The sequence below is a fragment of the Nyctereutes procyonoides genome, unplaced genomic scaffold (genome assembly GCF_905146905.1).
Source record: "Nyctereutes procyonoides isolate TBG_1078 unplaced genomic scaffold, NYPRO_anot_genome, whole genome shotgun sequence".
Taxonomy (NCBI): Eukaryota; Metazoa; Chordata; class Mammalia; order Carnivora; family Canidae; genus Nyctereutes; species Nyctereutes procyonoides.
In genome coordinates this window covers 23,891,625-23,914,307 of record NW_026575147.1, presented here as the reverse complement: position 1 = coordinate 23,914,307, position 22,683 = coordinate 23,891,625, and the positions used below count along the sequence as shown (strand labels likewise).

The 22,683-nt window shown below is 50.0% G+C and overlaps 1 protein-coding gene across 2 annotated transcripts in view; it reads right to left on the bottom strand.

The window, feature by feature from the left end:
- Positions 1–5,763: 5,763 nt before the first annotated feature.
- KCND3 (potassium voltage-gated channel subfamily D member 3) overlaps positions 5,764–22,683 on the bottom strand; it is a 190,474-nt gene continuing 173,554 nt past the window's right edge. Inside the window, exons 2-7 of one of the 2 annotated variants that reach the window (XM_055312161.1) lie at positions 18,021–18,183; positions 11,901–12,002; positions 11,458–11,547; positions 9,876–9,932; positions 8,488–8,735; positions 5,764–7,782 (exon numbers count right to left, since the gene is read on the bottom strand). In XM_055312161.1, coding sequence (XP_055168136.1) covers positions 7,581–7,782; positions 8,488–8,735; positions 9,876–9,932; positions 11,458–11,547; positions 11,901–12,002; positions 18,021–18,183 — 862 coding nt within the window. In that variant the 3' untranslated portion in view covers positions 5,764–7,580. The remainder of the gene's footprint in view (positions 7,783–8,487; positions 8,736–9,875; positions 9,933–11,457; positions 11,548–11,900; positions 12,003–18,020; positions 18,184–22,683) is intronic. The other variant, XM_055312160.1, reaches the window with a different exon arrangement.

Below are 22,683 nucleotides of genomic sequence, written 5' to 3'. Positions count from 1 at the left end.
TTTTAATTAGGATACTGTTGCATCTTAATTAGAGATGAGGTTGCCCATTAGTCTTGAAATTAATCGGATTCTCTGAGGTTTGTCTTGTTTTGCTTTTTTTTAATAGAAAAATAAGCTGGAGGTGAGAATACTCATAACACAGGAAAATAATGATTGCTTCATTTTCCATAAGCATTCACTTGGAAAATTTCAGCCATTCCCTTCCCAAAGGATGCTGTGTTAGTGGTGGCTGTGGAAGGAACCTGCTGCTGTTTGTGCATGATTACATGGAAGACTTTAGAATTGGCAGTCAAGGTGCCTGCGTGTCTCCACAGTCTGTTAGAAACCATAGGTTTTACGTAAATTCACTTGTTTTGAATGCTTTGTGGTGTAGTGCAAAAGAGCATTCGTCCTAGTGGAGACTGTTGCCTCCTTCATCTTACACCTGTCATATGACCTTTTAGGGTCCAGTTTTCTCAGTTAAATGAGGGAGTTAAGACTAGAAGATTTTTAGGCTTCCTTTCAGTTTCTAAGATTTAATTAATACATGACTAATAAGAGAAAATACCAACTAGTTAGGGAGAAGAATAATCATTTCATGAATACATAGAGCCTTTATAAATTCAGGTGATTTGGATAAAGGCTAGTGTGAATTGGTTTAACGTCTGAATTCCAGAGTACTAACTAATATGCTGACTACAACTATTCAAGTTAAGCTGTAACTTAAATCAGGCTAGCAGTATTAACGTGTAGAGAAATCTTTAGGAAACCTGCTGCTCAATGTGCACAATAGCCAAACTGTGGAAGGAGCCTTGGTGCCCATCGAAAGATGAATGGATAAAGATGTGGTCTATGTATACAATGGAATATTCCTCAGCCATTAGAAACGACAAATACCCACCATGTGCTTCAATGTGGATGGAACTGGAGGGTATTATGCTGAGTGAAGTAAGTGAATCGGAGAAGGACAAACAGTGTATGTTCTCATTCATTTGGGGAATATAAAATATAGTGAAAGGGAATAAAAGAGAAAGAAAAAATGAGTGGGAAATATCAGTGAGGGTGACAGATCATGAGAGACTCCTAACTCTGGGAAAGGAACAAGGGGTAGTGGAAAGGGAGGTGGGCGGGGGGGTTGGTGTGACTGGGTGACGGGCACTGAGGGGGGCACTTGTCGGGATGAGCACTGGGTGATATGCTATATTTTTGGAAATTGAACTCCAAAAAAAATACGGAAAAAATAAATGGGTTACTATATCCACACACACACACCAAAAAAAAAAAAAAAGGAAAAGAAAGAAAAAAGAAACCTGCTGCTGTGGATAATTCTGACTTAGGAAAATTATTTGGGGTAATAAAGTAACATTTTCTAAAGTAGTTTAAGTATTGCAGCCATACCTTTTAAAAACGAGGGTTTATACTAAACCCTCAAATACTAAAAATAATTGAGCAGGAATTACACTATTTGACATGCATTGCTCAGTGCACACCTGGTTTCCAGTTCCTGGGCTCTCGATTCTGTGAGCTACGGATCCCTAGTGACACCTAGTGGGTGATAAAGATTTGAGCATCTGAATTTCATAGGCCTCTGAGCTAGCCTTGGTGTCCCCCTTCTATTATGGTCTCCATTGATTAGGTTGTGGTTTGGGGAGATTAAAAGGCTTCCCGTTGTTGGGGTTGTGTGTTGTTCACATTATGGTGGAATATGAAAATGCCTGTTATGCTACCTAAATCAGCATTACTAAGGTTAGAGCCAATTGTCAAGATACCTACCTAATCCAGTACCCCCATTCTTAAGGGGAAATACACCAAAGGTGAGAGAAAAATACCTGATGAGAAGTCATGCAAGTAAGCAACGGAACCTAAATGTGAGCCTCCATCATCTAATTCCAGAGCTCCCTGCTGTACTCCACACAGCCTTTTTTTCTTTTTAGTTTAAGACCCCGGTTGAGATAAAGGAATTCTCAGCAGAACCTGGACTGATAACGTAACTGTAGCTTTCCTTTCAGCAACACAGGGCTGAGGCTCAAAACAGGGCTGTTGACAAAAGCAAGCCAGTACTTGCCAACTGAGATCCCGACTAAAGCATACAAGCTGGTGAGAACAGTGCTCCAGGCTGGGGAAGAGCCATGAGGCCAGCCCAAGGCACCCTGCAGAAACACTGTGCGTTTTCTTCCATAAGACAGCCTGTCTGTGGACATCTCCCTTATTTCCTAGTGGATAGCAGGAGAAGTGGTAGGAAAATAAACATTCGTAATCACTTGTGGGTTTGTGGCACGTAGTCTGTTTAATCCAGATTGGATACATCAGGTACAGCAGTGGCACACGACTCGGTACTGTAAATGATAATACGTTTTAACATATGCACTACAGTTTTCAAAAGAAGACGACAGGAAACTCGAGTTTTTTTTTTCCATAGAAAGTTTTCACGTTTATATTCCTGCAGTATTTTTTTTTTACAGTATTTCTTCTTTGCCATTGAGATGTTGGTAAGCAAAGCCCACTTATATGAAAATAGAAAAGAACACACTTGATGTTTTTCACGATAACATTAACGGAGGGGAGTGACCTCTAAGGAAAACATTACATTGGAATGTCTGGTTATCAAAAATATACCATCCCTCCCACCTCCCAGGTTTGTAAAATAGTCTATTGGTCCAAGGAGCCCCCCAGGACTTGGGTCAGTGTCATACACTGGTTCAGAGTGACATCATCCAGTGTAGTTAAATAACCTGCTAAGATAAATGTCATTCCCACACTTGATGAGAAAAACATAGAACATTCTGAATAGAAAACAAGACTCAAAAAGAACCCCTTTAAAACTCTTTCTTTTTCTGATAGCCACTTTCTTTTCATGATGCTATTTGGGCTCCAAGGGTCATGGGTCATAAAAATGCTTTTCCTTCATCCAGTCATTTTAAAGCTTTGCAAATGATGATATTTCATAAGGAAATCAGGGAAAATGAAAAGTCTTTCAGGTTCCCATTTGTCATGGTTACCATGCCAACTAGTTTAGAAGGGAAACTAACATTGTCTTAGATTAACAGCATTGGGATCTTTCTGCCTTGTAGTTACCTGATGATTGTAGTGAGGGAGCCTGGACCGCCAGACTTCATCAAAAACCTCAGAATCTAAGTTTAGCTCAATTTCAACCACTACCTCTGCAAAGTTAAGAAAATGACGAAAAACTCTAGGCACGTATTTCAGTGTACACCTTTCCTACCTATATTCTGATAAGTGACATGATCCTGAACTGCAGAAATTGTAACTTGAAAGCTCCTCAGCACATCCACAGAGTGACTTGTTAATCGGAGATCGGCATTAACCGTCCACTTTAATTTCCATTCAAATTCTTTGTTTCTCTTAGTTTCACTTTTCTACTTGCTGACCTGAAACTCCTGTGTGATTGTGGGTTAATGTGTTCAAGTGTCATTGAGAATATCCAGTCTTTCAAACTGGATTCTGTGCAGGTTGTCCTGAACTCGACACATGAAGAGAATAGGGGATGAAGGCAAAATAGTACAGAGGCTGCTTCTGGAGGTCCTGGTTCATGGTGGTTCTGAATGGAATGCTTCCTCCCCCTAATCACCACCCTGGAAATCCAAGTATTAAAAATAGAGGCCAGCCCCAGAGTAGTGCAACGTGACTCGGAGGAGAAACATCTCAGGACAAGGTGTGTAAACCCTGGATTGCAATAATGCTTCTGCTGCTAACTTGCCATGTGAGCTTGGATAAGTCACTGAGCTTCTTGCCACCTGTTTTCCCTGTGAATTAAGGACTTAATCACTTGACCTCCTACCATCCTAGGTTGTAGCAAGGATCAAAGGGATCCTAGAAGTATGCTTGGAAGTGTTTTAGCTCTCTCTTCATGGGGAAGAGGTACCATTTGGCTGAATGAAAACTGTTCACTTGTTCACCTTTTTTTGGACAGACTTGATGGCCCATAGCTAGTTCTACCCAGCGAATGATGGTTTCAAAAGGATGGTTTGTGTTACCACAGTCAGATGGTTCCCCAGGGCTGTGTCCAAGTCATATTGACATTTACCTAAGACTATGTCTCCAGTTACAGCCCGTATTCTTTGATGGGTCTTCTCTGAGGCATCATTGCACTGAGAGGCAGCCAGTGCACTGGAAAAAGCATTAGACTAACAGTCCCTAGCTGGTCCCAGCTAGGACATTAATGACTGCATGACCTTGAGCAACTCACTTGATTTCCCTAGGCCTCAACTTTCTACACTGTAAAATCAATTAGATATTCCCTGATCCCTTCTAGTTCTGATATACTCTTCATAGTATATTTTCTAAGTTTCCATTCATTTGAATGTAGCCTATAATGATTATTTTTTAAATACTCTCTAGTGCTGAGTGGTATCAAATGGGATAAATGTTTTTGGGAATCTTCTGTTATGCTCAAGTGGTTCAGAAACTATGAAAGCTCAAGAGTCATTGCCCCAGAAAGCCATTACCTCTAGAAGACTCTGACATCCTGGTTCTTCCTGGTGACTGGCCAACAGGTTAGATTTATTAAGCTGATTCAGCACACTTAGGCCTTTTTGTTGACTTACAAAAGTTCTTGCAGTGTAGTCTTGCCGTATTCTGTTGCGTAGATGAGCCATTTTCTGGGGTTGACATCTCTTGGACCAGAGGTGGGCTGGGCCTCTTATCCTTGGCTAAGGCTACATTGGGGGGATGGAGGTGAAGGGGATAGCCTAAAGTCTTAGGAACTGGCTTAATGTGGGATTTAGAAATGAAATTCAAGGAATACAAAGTGGGTCATTAGAGCCAAAAAATGAGAAATTTGGGACATGATTTTAAAAATCCGTTCATTAATTTTTGTGGAAAGCATAAATACGTTCCCTTGGTGCACAATTGGACGGATCCTGGGTTGGATGCTGTCCTTATTCTAACCCTGTGATGGTCTGTCTTCAAACACCCACAGTTTGTATGTATATGTGACCACGTTCCTATTTCCCTCTTTACCCCTCACCTTCCTCAGTTTTTATGATGTAAACTTAGGTCCTAACTTCATTCCATTACCATTCTTTCAAAGGAAATGTTCTGTTTCTAGTCCTTTGCCTCATCTCTGCAGGGCCCCCACCCGGTCTTTTGCCTTCCCTAAGGGGGCATGTGTACGAAGTGAAGGATTTAAGTACTTGTTCTCGGTTATGTTTTTAGATTGTTGTCTGGTGTGTGTGTGTGTGTGTGTGTGTGTGTGTGTGTGAGGGTGTGTGGGTATGAGTGTATGTGTGTGTGGTGTCTGTGTAGGGTGTGAGTGGGTGTGAGGGTGTATGTGTGGTGTGTGAGGGTGTGGGTGTGTGGGGTGTGAGTGGGTATGAGGGTGTAGTGTGTGGGTAGGTGTGAGTGGGTGTGGGTGTGTGAGGGTATGTGTGGTGTGTGTGTGGTGAGTGTGTAGGGTGTGAGTGTGTGTGAGTGTGTGTGGTGTGAGGGTGGGTGTGTGGGTGTGTGAGTGGGTATGCGGGTGTGGTGTGTGGGTGGGTGTGAGGGTGTGTGTGGTGTGTGAGTGGGTATGAGGCTGTGGTGGGTGTGAGTGGGTGTGAGGGTGTGAGTGTGTGTGAAGGTGTGGTGTGTGTGTGTGTGAGGGTGTGTATGGTGTGTGAGTGGGTGTGAAGGTGTGTGTGGTTGTGTACACATATATTCCTCTGCTCACGAACCCAGACCACCCAGTCCTCATGTTGGGGGAGTCCTTGAGGCCAGACCCAGAGGAAGGAGGCAGTGAGTGCTCAGCGAGGACAGCGTGAGATAGAGGTAAAGGCTCCGAGTCGTCTGCCCACCTGCCCCCCTGCCCCCCTGCACGCCTTCTGGTTAGATGCCCGCAGGACCACTGACCTTCCCTGTCCACAGGTCAACACGGCTGGGCTCACAGGGAAGCCCACCGAAGGTATTCGCAGGCTCCTGACTAGGGAGACGCATCTAGGCAGTCGTGTGGATGGAGGTTCGCAGCCTGCAGTGAGACTGCTAGCCTCCAAACCATAGGATGGGTAAGGGGCTTGCGTACCTCGGAGCCCAAGCTGGGCGGACAGCCACGGGGAGCGTGGGAAGGGGCTCCTCACTAACCTCAGGCCTCCAAGCTTCTCCAGAAGGAACATTCCACTCCCTCCCTTGCATGGAGGTGATCAGACTTCATTCTCCACTCCAGGAACCTTCAGGGCACTGGGCCTGAAGACTCTTCAGACCTCAAACACTTTTCAGATCAGGTAAGAATCATCTAGAATCGCTTACTTGCTTTCACGCTGTGGAGCGTCCTTCATGAAGCACACAAGCTGAATCTTCTGCAGCCTCTGGATGGGCATTACCTCTGTCATAAGGTGAGCCAGAAGCTTACCCTTTCTGCAGGAAGCTGCTTATGGGGCCTCTTGGCAGAGTTCTGGGTGGGTTTTGTGGTGAGTCCCGAAGGAAGGGTACATAGCAAGGTGCTCCAGGGCCAACTGCAGCTATGAGCCCAGTCCTTCTGCTCTCTCCTCACTGGCACACACAGACCCAACTGTGCCTCCTAGGGATTGGTCCCTCTCCCGTGTCAAGATCCCAGTGTGAAAAATCTAGTCCTTCCCTTTCCCCCCCAGAAACGGAAACTGCAAACACCACTGGTTCCAACCACAAGGGAAGCGCTCTGCTCGGTATAGTGGGCTTCCCTCGTCCCTAAACTTTATTCTTTCCTCTCCACAGCTGTGTTCACACAGATATAACTCCCAGGCACGAGCCTGCAGGTGCCTGGTACTGGAGGAGGCTCTACTAACTTGTCTCAGGATCACTGGGGTCCATGTGAAGACGGATGGCAGGACACAGAGAAAAACAGCCAGGGGGCGAAGCAGAGAGGTACAGAGACAAAGGACAGATGGAGGGAAGTGTTGCCATGTGGTCAGATGGCAGCTCTGTGCAGGTCAGCTGGGCAGTGGGGGCCCAGGCTCACGTGACCTCACCCACCTGGGGGATGGAGAGAGAACTCAGCAATAACTGACTTCTTAGCTTAAAAGCTTCTTCTATAAAAGGAGAAAAAAAACCTTCACAAAATGCATTGTTTTGGTTCAAAGGTATTGGGTCCATGGAGAAAAATATTTCACAAAAATCCGTTGGTGTTTTGTTTTCCACCTTTTCCCATGAATAAATATTATCCATTAAGAGCCTTGAAAAAGGTGCTTAAATACACAGTGTTATATTTTCTTCCTGTTTTGCATGTGACAACTCGGCCCCTGTGCTGCCCTTGATCTTGTATTTTCCTCACCAGGGTCTCCAAAAACAGCTGTTCTTGGGTCTGAGGCAACCCCCCTTCCAGGCCCTGCCCTGGCACGCTGCCTCCATATCGCCCACTGCCACCCCATCCCTTACTACCCTCCCTTCCTCTGGCCCCAGCGAGGTGCAGGATCACAGGGCCCGGCCGTTGTCCATGTCCCCGCCAGCAGCGGTGAACCTCAGGTGCCCCTTTGCCACCTCCTTTTTCCTTCCAGGCACAAGTTGTCAGTGCTAGGGGTGTGACAGGGCAGGCAGAAAGAGTGGGGAAGGTGGGGGAGTGGTGCCGGTGGCTGCCCACCTGCAGGCCAGCCCCCTTCACCCTCACTCCCTGCACTGGCCCTCTGTCCAATGGTTTACAAGGCAGAGACCTTGACAACATTGCTGGCTATGGAAGGAATGTTCGTGTTGGGGCCGGGGCTGGCGGGGGCTGGCCGACTTTCCCCCTCTGGGGTTAGAGCTGGGGGGGTGGGGATGCTGATGATGGCTGTGGTGATCTGGGATGTTTTGCAGTTTGGTCTCAGTCCGTCGTCTGCTTTCAAATTAAGGCTGGAGCGACTGGGATAAAAAAAGAGTGAGTTGGTGACGGTTCTTCCTGCCATTGTCCCAGCGCACCCTCGACCTCCGCAGGTCTAGCTCATGGCAACCAGGGCGAGCTCCTGCGGGCCTCTGTCTCTGCTTTTGCTAATCATCCTGGAGCTCTCCCTTCTAATTAGTAATTCTAACAATTGCAAAGGCAAGTTACACAGAGCTTTGGAATTCAGAGTATCCATTTTTACCTTGCTCATAGACTGTTTACCTATCATTTGTGGCATTTGACTTTTGTTTTCCCTGAATTCTTTGCAACTCATTGGAGGTCATGGGAAGTGGCCTAAGTATAAGTGGAGAAAGGAGGAAAAAGGTCAGTCTATGGTCCAAAATCAGCCTGGGATAAGTCATGTCTAACACAACTGTGAAAACTGTTTCCTTGAGAAAACATCCATTCTATGCACCGGGACAGGTTTTCTTTGTTTCATTTTTTTTTTTTCCAGTTACTGTTTCTGGTCTCTAACCCTACCTTGGGCCTAAACCCGCTACAGCATCCTCCCAAGCATAAGAAGGGCCTCTGGGTTAACTTGCAAGGATGGGAAGGAAGGTGGAGGAGGCTCATGCCTCAAATGAGTGGGGAGGGAGGGCTAGCAGTTCTCCCAAGGCTGAGGCTGTTCCCTTCTGGGACTGGCACGACTCAAGCCTTGGGGAACGATGGGGATAGAAGCCACCCACCTGGTCGTGAGGGAGGGCTGCTCACTGCCCTGGATGTGGATGGTGCTGAGCTCTTGCATGCTGCGCAGGCGAGTGGCTGGCAGGTTGGAGTTGGGCAGGTGTGTGGTCTTCTTGCTACGACGGGAGCAGCAGGTGGTCGTGAGGCCCGGGTGACTGGACAGCGAAGGACTTCTTGTGGATGGGTAGTTCTGCATCGAGCTCTCCATGCAGTTCTGCTCAAACATCTGCTCATCTATGAACTCGTGGTTCTGTGGGAAGCAGAAGGAGAAGGGGTAGGAAAAGGGTATGGCAAGGAGGGGGATGAGCCCCCGTGCTCTGTGTGGTTGCCTGTCTGTCTGGGCCTTGGGAGGAGGATACCCAGCTGCCTGGAGCACAGATAAGCATATGGGAGGGGCGATGTCCCACGGGCATCAAATGCAGAAAGAAAAAGATTCCTATCGGCAGCCCTGGCCATCCGGTTGAATGGTGGGAACTGTAGCCATTAAATCCTGATGGGATATACGCTCCAGCTGTGGCTTTGAGCTGATACAGAGGGCCTGGAGGCATTTAAGGGCTGCTTCCTCAGAACTAGAAGCCCACTCGACTGACTTTGCACAGGATCTCCTGGAGGTGGCAGCGTAAGGAGTGGCTGACTTGGGGGCGAGGGTACTCTATGTCTTCAGTGCTACGCTGGATTTAAGGGGTGAGATCCTTATGAATCTTGGGAAAGTGTGAAATATAAGCTTTGAAAGGCACTGGATTATTCACAGAAGTGAAAGAGCCCTGCTCTTGAAGGCTGGGGTCAGACTGTAGGGTTATGATCATTGTGGTTTGTTTTCTCCCACCTGACCACAGGATATGGATCCTTAATATATCCAGAGGCACAGGAGTCCCCGAATCAGATGTACACATAGGAAGGAATGCGGATGTCTCCTGGTACTGAACCCAGAATAATGGAAAGATGGCTGTTTGGTCAAAGTGACTAAAAACCTATGGCATTAATAGTCTGGCTGAGGCCACCAGTGTGAAAAGAAAGTCCAGAGAGAAGTAGCATGAAAATAGAGGGGGGAGGGAGAGAGAGAGAGAGAGAGAGAGACCGACCAGCCCTGGTAGCCAGTACCAGGCGTCCCCGCGGGGCTGAGGAAGTGGCACATGGACACTCACGGGGCACCAAGGTGGGCACCTTGTTCCGCCGCCCTCTCCAAGCCCTTGGGGAGAAGCAGTTGGGTAGTTTAGCACAGAGCCCCCAAAGCCTGAGCTGCTACTGGGTGCAGTAGGAGAGGTAGGAAAAGCCCCAGAAGAACTGACAGCACATGCAGAGAACCAGACCCGGGGGTGAAAAGAGGAGAATCCACAGACTCAGGAGAATCAGAGAGGAAAACATCAATTGAATTTTTAAAAAGTTATACCTTGATGGTGGAGGTTCGTACAGATAACAGGGGATCATCCACAAGATAGGACAACCCCTACAGGACAACATGCCAACAGAAGATAAAAACACCATTGATTGTACATTCCAGCATTCCCAAGCTCCATTCTGACATTCAGTCCCCCCAGCCCAGCATTCCACCTAGAGTCCCACATTCTACCCCTTGCTCTCCGCATTCTCCCTCCTTTGTCCGGACATTCCACCCCTTGCTCCAACAGGACCCTGTTGAGACCCCACATTCACTCCTTCCATCCCAACATTCTCCTTCTCTGCCAACAACCCTTCCCTGAAACCCGGCATTCCATCTCTTGAATCCCAGCTCCCTGGCCCCACGGTCCAACATTCACTCCCTCAGTTCAGCATTCCTCCCTGTCAGTGCCAGCATTCCATCCCTCCATCCCCAACATCTCAACTCTTCAAGGCCAATATTCCAGACCTTCAAATCCACACATTTTTACCCAGATCCTTTCAGTTGACACATTGCACCCAGCACATGCAAGTTGGGAAGGGCAGTTGGGTCCAGGCCTATCCCGTTGGCAAGCTCTGGGTCTTGGAGAGAAGTTCTAGATGCACATGTGCAGTTCTTGACAGTGAGACAGATTTGACAAATCTTGGCAACTAGGGTTTTGAGTACCTTCCCATTTTGGAAGCCCTCTTTGGGTCCAACCGCCATATAGTGTCCACATTTGGCTCATATAAAGAATCATCTGCCATCTATCCCCCCTGCATTTAGAAGCCAAAATATGGCACATTCAGTAGAATGGGTGCTGAGCCTTGACTGTGGGCTCTTTGGGGAGGGCAGGCCTAGAAAGGAACAAGGAACTGCACTTTGTCTCTCTTGGGTTGTCCACCTGATGTCTCCTCTTTCCTACTATCTCTCAAGTTTTTTTTGCCAAGGGTCCAGAGTTGGCCCCACTGCCCTTCCTTTCTGTCTCTTTGTGGGGGCACAGGCAACATGCCACATTCCAGCTACAGCATCCTAAACCATGGCTTGATCTTAATAATATATCTTGCGCAATCTGGGCTCCCTTGGGCCCTAGGGTGAGTGAGAGAGACTGGAGTTGATCAGATCCCTGGTTATAGAAATACAGGCACCCCCTCCTTCACTCACTGTCTTCTGTCTAAGGAGTGATGTAGGAAGCAAAAGGGACCCACAGGTTGCCTTGGCCTAGCCCCAGGGAGAGGACCAGAAGCTCTGCGGCAATCTAGGATAAGTCCAGCCCAAGTTTTGAGGAGTAAGGCTCAACTGGACTGAACAACTGAGAAGCAGAGCCCTCAGCTTGCAGTAGTGACTACGAAATGGGCTCGAGGGCCTGTGGAGGGGGCACCATCTCCTGTGTTGGCCTCCTCCCCTGGTGACTGTGACCTCATCTGTGGGGCCTTCCTCCCGAGGCCTGATTGAGACCTCCTTCCTACTTTTTGTATTGGAGATGGAGACACTGACTTCTGCAGCCTGGGCCCAGGGTGAGGATGTGAGTGCAGAGTCCTCGCTCTGTGGGCTCTGGCCCTCAGAGAGGAGGCGGGGGTCAGGGGTGAGAAGGGGTGCAGTGGTTGGGACTCACAGTGGTTTTCTCCAGGCAGTGTAGCAGATGGTGGTGCTGGCTCTCAATGAGCGAAGTGGTCTTGCCCATGTGCTCCTCCTCTGGGGTGCCCTAGTAGGAAAGGAAGAGGCTGGGGATAGTGCTGGTGGCTCTTCCTGTCTTCCCCCACGTCCTTCATTTCTCCACAGGACGCAGGAGAGCACTAGAGGACTCATGGTGAGCCCAGTTTTAGGGTCACCAGAGAACACACCAGCTTTTGGGCTGGGAGCCCTGGGTCTTCAGTGGGGTCTGGTGTGATGGTGACAATCCAATGGGAGGGTCTGTGGAGGGCTGCCCCCCAGAGAAGGTCTGGACACGTGTCTTTCTTTGGGTTCACACTGGGCCTCTGAGATGGTGGTGCCCCCAGAAAGAGGAGAGCAGCCTATCCCCCTCCATTCCCACTGCCAGGCCCTCCAGGTGCCTACCATCAGCTCCAGTGCCTCCGTGAGGAGTCCGTTGCGCTTGCTGTGCAGATAGGCATTGGAGCTGCCTGTCTTGGCCACGCGGATTCTGGCAAGGCGGGCCTTCTGTGATCGGCAGAGAAAAGAGCATGAGCGAGGCTGAGGGACCAGATGCAAGTCTGGCAAAGCCAGTGGTGACAGCAGGCAGTCCCGGAGCAGCAGCATTCCCAGGTGATGCCTGTGAAGGGGACAAGGAGGCTTCTTCCCAGCCCCACGGACCTCTGTTTACGGACCCTGGGACTGGGTCTGGGCCTCTGTGGACCCACCTGGTGCAGCCTGGCCCTGCTCAGAGTTCCTGGGGGTTTCCACTCATGTCTCCAGTCTCGGTGCCATCCCAGCAGCAGAAATACCACCCATTAAAGCTCTCTTTCCTCCCAAAGCTTCATGACCTTTACCTATTCACTATTGCACTAGGGAATTTCTCATCTCTAACCAAACCGCCAGCTCTAGAAAGGAAAATGTATTAACCGCTCTCCCGACACTCCCCAGGGCCCAGTGCAGTCCTGTATCCAGCAGGCGCCCAAACATCAGTTAATTAGAAAAGCAAGGAATGTGCATCTGTGCCCTTCAATATTCTTAAATTCTTTTTTTAAAAATAAGATTTATTTGACAGAGAGAGAGAGAGAGAGAGAGCGCGCAAGACAGAAAGCACAAGCAGGGGGAGCTGCAGAGGGAGATGCAGACTCCCCACTGAGCAGGGAGCCCGATGTGGAACTTGAACCCAGGACCTGGGATCACGACATGAGTCGAAGGCAGATGCTCAATCCCTGAGCCCCCCAAGTATCCCACACTTCTTAACTTCTTCCCTTCTTTCCATTTTTCCCTTGATACTTACTTATCACTAAGGGAGTAAATGGTTTCAGGGTTCACCTTGCCACTATGCCCTGGCACATAAACTCCTTGATGGGGGGAGTTTCAGCTTTGTTCATGGAAGTATCCCCAATGCCTTGTAATTTTTAAATCAATAAATGTATTTACAACTGCATGTCTGCTTTGGGGAGTGGATTCCAGCACGGATGGACCAATGCACGTATGTGCTCATCACGCGTGTCTATGGAATGAGAGCAGGTGCACGCATGTGTGACACGGTGGTGGTGGGGAGGTGTGTGTGTGTGGGGGGGGAGTGTGGGATGCATTCTCATATACCCCTCCAGCTTTCACAAGGACGATTGAAAGCCCTCCCGGCTCCAGCCTGGGAAGCCCTGAGCTGAGGCCCCGCGGAGGCCACACAGTAGCTCGGGGCCGGGGCAGTGTCTTGCTTGCAGAGGCAGGGGAGGCCGCACACAGTGTGCTGGCCGCTCTCCTCCACCTAACAGCCAGGGTCGGTGTCACGGTGACGGCAGCACAACCACAGAGGGAGGTCCAGGAGGAAAGAGTCTTTGCAAGAGACGGAGATGGATGGGCAGAGGGCTTCTGCTGGTTAAAAGAAAAATGCTGCCAGAATCTGGAGTCCTGCAGACCCAGAGGCAGCCTGAGGTCCTCGCCGCTGGGAGCAGAAGAGCCCACCCATCCTGGGGCACAGAGTCCCTCCTGCTGTGTCCGTGAAGGTCCCCGTAACTTTGGGACGGACCATGAGCAGGACGAGAGTCCTTGGCAAAGTGTGACAGTTCCCATCTCTTGCCTGCTTGTCCCCGGCATGGAAAGGGCCCTTCCAAGCGGCCTGCTGGGCTGGTTTGGGTGCTGAAAGGAGCCCAGGGAGTCAGATCCAGGCATGAAGGGTCCCCGCCGGGACAGCACCACTGCCTTTCCTGGCCTCCGAATACCGGCAGGAGGCCGGGGCGTGGGGTCGGCAGCTCCGTCTGCCTGTAGATCCGAGGAAGAGCCTTCTCTGGATGGTGAGAACGGAAGCGAGCATCCAGCGAGGAAAGACTGTGGACCAGCCCTGTCGGTCCTCCCCTCCCTCTGCCTGGAACCTCCATCTGGGCCCAGGACAGCGACCCCCTCCGCCCGCCACACGTCTACCTTCCAGCACATGGCTCCTCATTCAAGGACAGGACTGTTACTGCCTTGGGTGAGGACCGGGCGTCGAGAGCCACGTATGGAAATCCAATTGTGTCAAGCTCATTACAGCCTTATATAATTTGATTGTGCCACTTAGAGCCAGACCTCTCTCATATCTGGGGTCTGTCTTCATTGCTTTCTGGAGATGAAAGATTCTTCTGTTCTCCTTTGTGGCACTTATTTTAATCTTATCTCACCCTGGGCTCTATTACAGCAACAGAGTGTCATATCAAATGCACAACGCTGTTTAATCATTCCCCACACAGGATAAAGAGGTCTGCTATTGTTTTTACAGGACCATACCCAGCACATGAAGCTGGTGAGGATTTCTTGTTTGGCTTTGAGCTCCTGAGAGCCAGAGTCTGGCTGACATGTCTTTTTATCTTCGGAGTCTGACACACAGCTGTGCACGGAGCAGGTGCTATGACAGGCTGGTGAGGAGCCAGGAAGGAGGATGAGCCTTCACTGCTGTCAGAAATCCATTAATAAGGCCCTGGTCGTGGGCTCATCCCCGTGTGGGCTGCTCGGCTTCTCCCTCTCCCACTGGCCATAAGCATGATGTGAGAGGTTAAAAGAGAATGTGGCCACCACCTAGGTTCTTCTCAAGACAAGAAAATGGAAGATACGAGGGGAAGTAGCTTCTCCAGGGCAAGGCAGTGGCCTGGATGGGCTTCTGCTCAGCTCTCCCTATCTTCAGGCCAAATGCTGCCTCCTTAAGGCCCTCTCCCCCTTCCCTTAATTTCAGTGCCTGTCAGGCAAGTTTCTAAACTGGATGAGCGAGGCCCAGGCAGTTGCAACTTTAGCCAGGATGGCGATTCCAGGGTTGGAGGAGAAGTCTGGAAGGAGGATGCTGCTGCTCTGGCTACAGTTCCCGGCAGTCTGGGCTGTGAGCATTGGCCTCCCCTGTCCTGGGAGACGCAGAAGAAGGAAAAAGAGGGAGATGTGGAAAAGCCACAGGAGAAAATGGATGATTGCACTCTTGGGAGTTTGTTCCAGAGAAATTAAGAGTCATGTTCACATAAGAGCCTATTTATGAATATTCACAGCAGCTTTACTTATAATAACCAAAAAAAAGTAGTTCTTATAGCCCTGTGGGATGTGATACATCCATGTCCAGCAAGGAAAAGGAATGGACTATTGGCACACACAACCTGGTTGCATCTCCAAGAATTACATGAAATAAAAAAAAAAAAAAAAAGCAAAAAACCAACCAGTCTCCAAAGGTTACCTAACATATGAAACCATTTATGTTACATTTTTGAAATGAAAACATTATGTAAACAGAGGATAGAAAAGTGGTTGCCAGGGGTTCGGGATGGGGTAGAAGTAGGGGGAGGGATCTTCATGGTGCTGCACAGTTCAGCCCTTTGGCCAAGGTGATGGATGCGTGAACTGGCATGGGTGATAAAGCTGTATCAGACTCACACACACTCACACATGCAAGTACAAGGAAACTGGGAAAGTCTGAACAGATTCGTGGATCGTATCAACATCCACATACTGCTGGTGATGATCTTATAACTTCCATGTGAATTGATGCTTAGCTCAATAAAAATTACTAAAAAAGCCACCCACTCAAATGTTCCCCTTTTTGTCCACTGCCAGGCCTCCTCACTTTTTTTTTCACTTTTTTTTTAAGATTTTATTTATTTATTTGACAGCACAAGCAGGGGAGCGGCAGGCTCCTCCATGAGCAGGGAGCCCAGTGTGGGGCTCGACCCTAGGGCCCCGGGAACATGACCTGAGTGAAGGCAGACACTTAATGGACTGGGCCACCAGGCTCCCTAGACCTCCTTACTTGATCTTCACTTCACTTGGCTTTGAGAACCAAGTTTCCCAAGCAAGTGGCCATGGAGTGTGTTTTAGTAACACCCTCAAGGAAGTGAGTCATGATGGGAAAGGATGACAACTTTTTAAGCATTTGCTTCACAGTTGAGGCAGGGAGCTTATCTGAGCATGCGGTCTGGGCTGAGAGCTCTCAGCTTCACTGACCTCCTGCCTGTCCTGTCTCGTCTCCACCACTGAGTCCCCTATACCTGCCTTCTTTGATTCTCAGTGACAGACTCAGTGTGGGAAGCAAGACAGGATTCTTGTTTTCTTTCTTTTTTTTTTTTTTTTTTGCCTCTTGTAAGAAGCCCAAGGTGAAAGAGACAGAGCCAGCAACCTTGAGGAGAAATGTATCCAGGGAGGTGCAAACACTGAACATTTACTCTGATTTCAAAGGGAGAGGGAAGGCGGTCGGGAGGGAGCCAGGAGGGAGCGGCATCCTTGACAGCCACAGGAGGGGTACAGGGGGGCTGATCCTTCCGCATGTAGTCACACAGGGTGAGCTTTGTAATGTCCTGTTGGAGATGACCACTCTCCCCACCTCTCCAGGGGATGAACAGCAGGGGCTGGGATGCTCTAGGAGGCAGGTAAGGGTGTGGCCACTGAGGGGAAAGTGGCTTGCAGGAGCTATTTAGCGCCTGGCTGGCCTGGGCACAGCAGTGGGCTAGCCTGTGAGCTGGGATCCCGCTGGCCCTCACCCACTGGACCCAGACACCTGCACCAGGCTCACCCCTGGGAGGTGGGGGTGGGGTTGCTCTAGGACCCCTGGCCCTCACAATCCTTGATTGGGGATGCAGATCCCAGGCTCCCTCTGGCCCTTCCTTGAGGTGGTATAGTGAGGTTAGATAGTGTTTGTACCTGCCTGCTGGCCTGAACAAGGAGCAAGGTAAGACTCCTGTTTCTGGGATGGCTAGCAGGGGGTGCGGGGCTGGGGAGGCATGCAGTTTGGGTGAAGAGGTAGGAAACAGATGTGGAAGGGGATGGAGAGGACAGAACAGAGCCAGCAGATCAGCCCAAGGCAGGCTGGCAACATCCCAGGTCAAGGTGAGTCAAAGGGTGCATGGGCCCAGGCCAAGGGTGGGGGGGTGGGCCCTTGTGGATGGGGAACCATCTGAGCTCACTCTATGATTGCACACTATGTATTATCAAGTGTTATATATAATCACCCATGTTTCAGAGTTGACCTTCATGAACTCTGTGACTTGGTTCCAGACAGCATATGCAGATATATTCTGAGATTCTGGATCCCTCTGAAGCGTCAAGGAAGCCCTGCTACTTGGTGTTTCCCCTGCAACTGGGGGACCGGGAGCAGGGCTCATGGGGTGGGGGGAACAAGCAGCTGCACGCACAGGGCCTGATGCGCTGTAAGTACAGGAAATGTTTGTGGACTGAATGAATGAAAGAACAAAATAAGGACATGAATCTCAGGCCCCCATAAATGACTCTTTCAAGGAGGCTTCCGCCACCATCCACTGTGCCCAGAAAGGCTCTACTGCACCCCCTGGAGGCTGAGCTGGTGCTGAAGGGGCACCCGTTTCAGCCCAGATCAAAAGAGAAATGGAAAACCTGATGGGTTCTCCCCTTGCCTGATGGGAATCCGGTAAAAGTCTGGACCCAAGAAGCTTCATGAGCCAGAGGCCCTAAAAAAAGCACCTGAGCCGACATTTGTCCTCACTCCATGGGCGAACGGGCACATTCACCTGCCCTGCCTCCTTAAGTAGTGTTGGCCACCCTGAGGTGGCTGAAGCCTGTCCTGCCATTTGTCCTAGAACTCAGCGACCTCAGAATATCCTCCTTTCAGAGCACTCGCTTTTCTTCTCAGCCAATTCCTGTTTTGTCCATAGGTTCTGTGTAGGCTGGCGTGGGGTACTGGAGAGCTATTCTGTGCCCCAGGAAGTTCCTGGCAGGGAGACCAAGGGTCCAGGACACCAAGTGTCGGTGGCTGAGATCTTGAAAGGGGAAGCTGGGGCTCAAGGAAATCGCATAGAACATCCAGGAAGGGAGGCAGTCAGCTTATGGATGATTGAGGATTTGTTGCACGTGGTGGCTGCCCGGGGCTCGGGGCTGGAATGCAGGACATGGTGGGTAGGAAGGGACATGAAGCTGCCTTACCTTCCAAAGGAAGAGGTCATCTGTGTTGGGATCGGCCCGGGGAAGCCCAGGCCCGGTGACCTGACTGTCTCAGTGGCACAAGGCATAAAGCAGTGGGCCAGGCCCCTGTCTGTGCTGCCACCCAGACTCCCAGCTGAGGCTTACCTTCTGTGCCCTGCGTTTATCGGCTCTCTGATTCTGGTGGTAAATCCGGCTGAAGTTGGACACGATCACAGGGACTGGCAGGGCAATGACCAAGACGCCACTCAGGGAGCAGATGGAGCCAAAAATCTTCCCTGCAATTGTCTTGGGCACCATATCTCCATATCTGAGAGAGAGAGAGAGAGAGAGAGAGAGAGAGAGAGAGAGAGAGAGAGAGAAAGAAAGAAGGGGGGTCACTTGGGAAACAAGCCAGGCTTCCCTGCCCATCACTCATCCATCCATCCATCCATCCATCCATCCATCCATCCATCCACCTACTCATCTATCCACCCATCCACCCACCCTTCCACCCAATCACCCATCCACCCACCCACCCACTCAATCACCCATCCACCCACCCATCTACCCATCCATTCATCCATCCATCCAACAGTTGTTTCAAGTGCCTATTATGTGCCTACTGTGACCTGACAGTGAACAAAACAGACAAGATCCCCATGTTCTCAGAGGCAACAACCTCCAAGGGGATGACCATAAACAAGAAGGGGAACACATCAAAACGTTCACTTGTCATTATGTCTAAAAAAGAAGAGATACAGGGGTTGTGCCAGGAGGAGGCAGTGTCACCAGGGAGCTCTGAGGAACCCACAGGTCACCTCAGATCTAAAAGTCGTGCCACAGCTTAGGGAAGAGTGTGCTAGGCAGAGGGAACACAGACACAGAGGCCCTGAGGCTGGAGGGAGCATGGTCTGCTCTCGGAATGCCTGCAGACCTGCTGGTGGGGGTGGAGGGTCATCATATAAGAGGAGGCCGAGGCCGCCACACGGAGTGTGGATTGTGTGCTGCAATGAGCAGCCACGGATGAGTATTAGGAAGAAGAGCAGCATGATCGCATTTGTGTCCACAAACACAACCAAAAGGCCATGCTCTGTTCGCATGGGGATTTACTATGCATGAAGCACTTGTGCATGCTTACCTCCCACGAGCTCCACGAACCGTGTGGGCTGTGTCCTCCCCACCGTGCAGACGCAGAAAGAGAGGCACACAGCAGGTGGACTGCCCGTGTTGGGGGACAGGCTGCGATTAAAACCCATTCCTCTTGCTTTTGTCAGTTTTATACCAACCTTACCATCTCAGAGGGCAACCAAGCACCCCCTGACTCAGCCCCTTAAGCCACAAAAGTGCTGGGACAGCTCTGGCTCTTCAGAGCTCCCAAGTACTTCACGCCCCGGTAGGTGCCCCCGGCTGGTGCTCAGTCCCGGGCAGGCAGGCCAGAGCCTCTTTCCTCCAGTCCATAAGGGACTCTCCACAGCGGTTACATATTAGCCTCTTCATTATTAATAAATTAATAAATTAAAGCTCTTGGGCAAAGAGCTGTGATGACTCCTTTGGCTGAAGCCAGAAACACCATGTGTGGAGCAGAAGCAGGTGGAGGAGGACCAGAAAGTGCTGCCACTGAGACAGCGAGACTCATCGTCACTTGTCCTGAGGGGACCCAGGTGTCCTGAGGATGCAGAGAAGAGTTGGAGGGGATAGGGCAAATCTTTTCCGGGGTGGGTGGGGAGGGTGCCATCCTCATCTCCTAAGCACCTACGGGCCCTGTGGACGATATGCCAGCTGTTGACATGTGTCTGGTGAATGGATGAGTGACCTCCCTCACTGAGGCCTCCGGACACCCTGTGAATAGGCTCCTCTTTTGCAAATGCTCTTCCTTCTCCCTCAGTCTTGGCCCTCTGGCCCGGCTCACACCATCTCTACTGCGCCACCGACACTAAACCTGAGTGAGGCAGCTCTTTGTGGGATTGCTGGTGTTAGGTTCTCCTCTCTGCTGTGCTGCTCAGGAGGGGCTTCCAGTGGTGCTCTGGAGAGCCTGACTTCTGGACTCCAGCAAATTGGCGTCAAGCCCCAACCAGCTCACCATCAAATCACTGCATGATCTTGGGGCAATGTGACTTTGGGCCTCAGTCTCCTTGTCTATTAAATGGAGACAGAATGAGTAACCCAGACCATTATCCTATTGTGACGAGTGCAGGTCCATAAATAATACGCACCATTGCTTTGGCCCAGGCATCCTGGACACCGTGGTCTCTGTTGCTGGGAAACTCTACAAACATAGCTGATGGTCCCACATTCAACTAATCCCAATGATGAAGAAAAGGAGGTTGTCCCTGGAGGCGAATCACAGTAGCTGGGACTTTCAAGGATATGACTGAAAGGTGGGCATCGAGCTCATGGCCACGGTGGAAATGAAGTATGGTAGGCGTATGTAAGCATGGTGTCCAAAAGGCTACATGTTGGGGTGGTGGAGGCTGGTGAAAAATGCTAAGGACATGGCAAGGTGGCTTTGCCCCTGGGAAAAAAGAGTGAGGAGTGGAGCTACGTGTGCTCCTGGTGCAAATGGTCTGCTGGTGACATATGACAGAGAGTAAGCAGGACAGCTCAGCTCCTGAGCACTGCCTGGTTGAGAAGTCAGGACATGGCACAGAAATACTGAGACACTGGAGGCCGAAATGCTGTATTGATATTTTTGAAGACGAGGGAGAAGAAATCTAAGAAGCCACAGACCATCAGCTCTACCATCAAACTGCTGGCAGAATTTGAGAGCAGACATTAAGTGGACAGTTGAGAACACTTGGAAAATAAGCCATCTTGCTCACCAGCCAGTCACCTTATTTTTTGTTTTAGAGGGTTTGCTGGCTGGTGGTTTGGGAGACGGCTGCATGGTGATGTTAGCAAGCTGTGTTCCTGCCCCAGTTCCTCAAAGCCCCGACGGGGAGGAGGGATGGGTATGGACGACAGTGCAGTCAGTAGGGGAAGAACAAGACCCCGGTCTCTCGTCATCTCCTAAAGATGACCTGGGCAGTCCTGTGCCCGCGAAGGAAGCTCCTGGCTTCTGTGTGGGAAGGGTCTCCTTTTGGTGAGAGGGGAAATAAGTAATGAAATAAGGAATGGATTGCAAGCTCGGTCTCCAGGGTGTGTTCCAGAATTTGTCAAGAACTTACATGAAGCCAGAGGGAGGCAGCATGGCCTAATGATTGAGAGGAGACTGAGACCGGGCCCAGTTTGATCCCTGGCCCCACATTACTCACTGGTTAAACGACCTTGGGAAAGTTATTTAAGGGGAGCCTCTACCAACATAAAATGGGTTTTATATACCTAACTCACAGGGTTGTTGTAATCATTCATGAGAGGATTCAGAAGAGGCACCAAATGTTGTCTCTGGGTAAATGTAAATTCTCTATAAATAGCCAGCATGGTGGGCACCTCTTGTTTTGTCCACTCCAGGCTCCTGTCTAGGAACTGTGCCCTCCCCACCACTAGGACATAACCTCCGTCCAGAGGAGCTGGTTCCCAGAGGAGCTGCTGTTTTCCTGCAAATGCTCTCCTATACCCCTCCTATACCCCTGCTCCCACCGGGCACAGTTCCCAGGTTTCAGAACGAGGCATCTGACTCACACGAGGTCAGTGATCTCCTCTCCTGGGTTCATCTGTTAACAGCTTTACTGACATATAACTTATATATCATGTAATTCATCCATTTAAATCCTACAATTCAGTATTTTGTTAAAAGATTTTACTTATTTATTTGAGAGAGAGAGGACACTAGTGAGGAGGTTGGGGCAGAGGGAGAGGGAGAATCAGGCTCCAGGCTGAGCAGGGGGCCTGACACGGGCCTTGAGCGCAGGGCCCCGGGATCATGACCTGAGCCAAAGGCAGACATGCAACTGACTGAGCCACCCAGGTGCCTTCCACTCTGTATTTTTTTAGTGTATTTACGGAGTTGTGCTGCCATCATGACAGTCTAATTTTAGACCATTTTTATCACCTCTTCCCTCCAAAAACCCCCATCATATCCAGTAGCAGTGGGGGATCATCCCACCCCCACCTCTCAGCCCCAAGCCACTACCAAACTGCTCTCTGGGTAGATTTCCTTCCCTTGGACGTTCCACATGGATGGAATTGTAGAATACGTGGCCTTCTGTGTCTGCCTTCCTTCACTTAGCCTGATGTGCTGTGGCTTCAAGGTTCATCCCCACCTTGGCAGGGTCACTAGTTCAGCCGTTCTCATCCCTGGACGATATCCCATTGTATGGACGTCCCACATTTTGCTTCTGCCCTCATCAGTTGATGAACATTTGGGTTGTTTCTGCTCTGAAGCTGTTATGAATCAGTTCTGCCCTGAAGATTTGTGTACAGGTTTTTGTGCGGAAGCGTGTTTTCACTTCTCTAGGAGTCATGTGGTAGCTGCATGTCTAACAGTGTGGGGGACTGTCAAACTGTTTTCTAAAGTGGCTGCACCACTTTACATTCCCACCAGCACTAAATTAAGGGCTCCACTTTCTCCATATGTTCACCAACACTTGTTACTATTTGTCTTTTCATTCTAGCCATCCTAGTGGGTGTGAAGTGGCATCTCACTGTGGCTTTGATTTGCATTTCTCCCTCTGGCTCCTGATACCGGGCAACTTCTTCCCTTCCCTGGAGTCTCACCTTTGAGACGAGACCAGTCTCTTCTAAGAGGGTTGACACTGTGACGGGTAAATCTCTGTGGAGTTGTTGGCAGCCAAGTGTCCTGCTGCAGGAAGAAGCCAGGCTGTAGTCAGAGAAGGAGCAGGCTGACATGTTGAAAGAGGTGAGAGGTGCCCGGGGGTTCAGGGGTGAGCGT